We start from the raw sequence: 3,346 nt of genomic DNA on the forward strand, positions 1-3,346 counted from the left end.
GGGCATGGTGTGTCTGGCGATGACGGCCCGCAAGAAGCGGCAGTCGGAGGGCACATACAGCCCCAGCAACCAGGAAGTAGACGGGGCCAGACTGGAGATGGGCAGCGTGCTGAAGGTGCCCCCGGAGGAGAGGCTCATATAGGGGGTCATCGGGGGAAAGGGGTCATTGGGTTACGGGGGTTGACCAGGAATTGGAGATGACACATGGACCATGGAGAGCCAGTGGATATTCTATGTGTGGGGCAAGTCCTGTTGGAGCAAAGCTTGCTACTGTATTTTAGAGGGGTGGACTCAGGAGGGGTGGGGCTACAGGCCGGTGGGTGGAGTTATGGGTTATGGAGGCATGCCATGGACCTGACTGCAGAGCCCGTGGACATTTGATCTTTTAACTCCTGACTGCAGAGCCCGTGGACATTTGATGTGTGGGGTGGTTCCTGCTGGAGCAGAGCTAGTCGTCTGGAGGGGGTTCACAGGCACCAAGAGATGCTGAGGGGCAGTGACAGAGACATGACCCTTATGGACTGAGATGACCTCTGCGCTGCTACTGGACTACTGGGCTGAGGTGGACAGGATTGAGGCGCTGGGACTATGAGGACATTCAGGAGCAGTTGTTTGGAACGAGACTTTAATCCGCCTGTTGGAATAAGGGATCTGGGCTGCCTCAAGACATCTTTACACTGACAAAGCCTCATCTCTCATTTGGCTCAGTTGGCCCAGCCTGGAGACAGGATGCAGACTCTGCCCCAGACTCATGTACCCCCCCGCTGGGCTAACTCCAGCAGGACATCCCCTCTCCTGGAGCCCCCTGGAGACAAGATGCTGACTCTTCCCCAGGCACATGCACCCCCTGCTGGGCTAACTCCAGCAGGACATCCCCTCTTCTGGAGCCCGCTGGAAACAGGATGCTGACTCTTCCCCAGACTCATGCACCCCCCGCTGGGCTAACTCCAGCAGGACAGCCCCTCTCCTGGAGCCCCTGGAGCTCCAGACACCTCCTCTCTGCTCTGTCACATCCTTCAGGAGGCTCGGCCCCCACTGTGGGCACCTGCTGTGAGGAGACTGCATTGTTGTCGCTGGTGGTGTGTGTGTGTGTGTGTGTGGTGATGATGACGATAACTCTACTAGCTAGAGACTGTAATAATCTCTCCTGATCGCGCTCATCAGCTTACAACAAGCAGAATTAAAATGCAACAAAGACAAAATCTGTGCATCTCAGAGGAGTTATCTATTTATATTTTCGTTTTCGATTCATCCAGTCAGAACTTGTATAAAATATAATATTACACAGGCTTTATTACATTTTACTAATAATGTTAACAACAGTGTAAGACTCTAATTATCAGTAAGAGCTTTTTGTAATAACAGAACCCAAATTTGAACCACAATCCAAAAATGTAATTACAGAGTGTAAACGTGCCGTTACTAGCTACAATGTGTCTACAGAGTGATCAAAACTGTGTGATATCAGCTGTGTAATATCAGAGCTGTGTAATAATCATGGGTGTCCCATCTTAGTCATTAGTGTCCTGACATTCGCTTGCATTGCAAATTCACTCACACATAACGAGTGTAGGCCTCAGTGTGTGACTCCTATAAAGGTCTGTGTGTTATGAAATTCATTATTCAGAAAGCTGACCATGAATGTCATGGATGTGTCAGACCTCTTCACTGGTGCCATTTGCTACTGTTACAACTAACTGCTGTGCCCCAGCTTATTTGTGTTGAATGGTGCTCTGCATAACGAGGGCTGAAGTCTAACTGCTGTGCCCCAGCTTATTTGTGTTGAATGGTGCTCTGCATGACGAGGGCTGAAGTCTAACTGCTGTGCCCCCAGCTTATTTGGGCTGAATGGTCTAAAATATACAGGGCTGAAGTCTGTATACACTGAGTCTGTTCATAGCAAGTGCTTATTTAGCAGCCATTTCAGATGGCACATCAATATGTGTCAATGACTACCTAAGATTTCAGACTAGATCATTTACTCTGCGAGGATAAGATAGACTGCCTACGATTCTATACAGACTAATCTGTTAGGAGAGAACCAGTTATATTTGTACAGTATAACGAATCACCTGTGGAGACTGTCACTTTGTAAATAATTTCAGAAAAAAGAGGAATTTGCTACTAGCACTTCAGTTAATGTTATTTATTGATCGAATGTATAGCACTTCATACGTCACTGTAGAAACTGTTGCTTCTCCCCATGTGCTTAAATGATGTAATGTGAAAATGCTACGTTTGTGTGAAAATGCTATGTTTGTGCCTTGTTAGAATATATATGCTGTAACCATTTCTGAAGTTGTTGCTTAAGCCAGTTCTTCACTTGTTCTTGTCAGTTATTTTTCCTATATGAAGAATGTATAGACACTGTAGATCGTTCAGTATATATTGCACTGTAGGCTACTAGACTCTTTACACTGGATTTATTTCTATGTCCTGCTGAGACACCCATTTCAAAAGCGATGCCACTGCTGCTGTTGAAAGCTCTGAGGCTAAAGGAGAAGATCTTCTGAACTTTTTTCAGCATGTTGTGAGCACGCCCAGACAGCTTCCTTTGTAGAGGCTTCTGATTGATTATCTGTTAGAGTGATGGTTAGAGTGTATAGAACACCCGGGGGCTTCTTAGAACTTAGAATCAGACTGTTCTCCATGAGGAAAACGTTTCTGTGGAGTTGAAACTTGTAAACAACTTTTGATAAACTAGCCTCTCAGATGTATTGTTGTCTTTGCTGATAGGCTTCAGCTGATCTCACTGGTGTTCAGCTCTTCCCACCCTATGCAGCAGCTAACGGAAGCAGACCCACCCCTGATCCACAGCAGTTGTTGTCTGTACCCCATGGGAGGTGGTGTGTAGGAAAGAGGCAGTACTGGCAGAGTAGTATTCACTGGACATCTTTTTTCTTCCTGTATGTTGGCTCTGGTCACTAACCTGTGCTGCTGCTCAGAGAGAGAGAGAGAGAGAGAGAGAGTCTTACCGAGGTTGGAGAGAGAGTGTGTGTGTGTGTGGAGTATTTCCAGCTGTCAAGTGTGTCTACACTGTAACATCATCATGTGATTGTAATTATGACTTTGTGACTTTTGTATGCTTTATGATGGCTCTATCAGATGTAAATGTTGTTTTTCCTGTAATGAAAGATTATTCTATTGTACAGTGTACACTGAGAGTGTGTAGATATTATTAGTGTCATGACTTTAAGTCTTCGTTTTGTTATGCAGCTGCGAACGTTCCAAGCACATGGCATACTGTCAGACAAATCCACAAGAAGCTTAATAAAGCAACAATATCATTTGTAAACCAAACTGTCTTATTATCCAGGTTAATAACACTTTTACACAATAACACAAA

General features: G+C 45.7%; 1 protein-coding gene across 2 annotated transcripts in view; it reads left to right on the forward strand.

The window, feature by feature from the left end:
* crb2b (crumbs cell polarity complex component 2b) overlaps positions 1-1,813 on the forward strand; it is a 38,212-nt gene extending 36,399 nt beyond the window's left edge. For both annotated transcript variants that reach the window (XM_048244354.1, XM_048244355.1), the window contains exon 13: positions 1-1,813. This exon is cut by the window's left edge and continues 80 nt beyond it. In XM_048244354.1, the coding sequence (XP_048100311.1) occupies positions 1-142 (142 nt within the window). In that variant the 3' untranslated portion in view covers positions 143-1,813.
* Positions 1,814-3,346: the final 1,533 nt, after the last annotated feature.

Source organism: Alosa alosa, chromosome 5 (genome assembly GCF_017589495.1).
Source record: "Alosa alosa isolate M-15738 ecotype Scorff River chromosome 5, AALO_Geno_1.1, whole genome shotgun sequence".
Lineage (NCBI taxonomy): Eukaryota > Metazoa > Chordata > Actinopteri > Clupeiformes > Clupeidae > Alosa > Alosa alosa.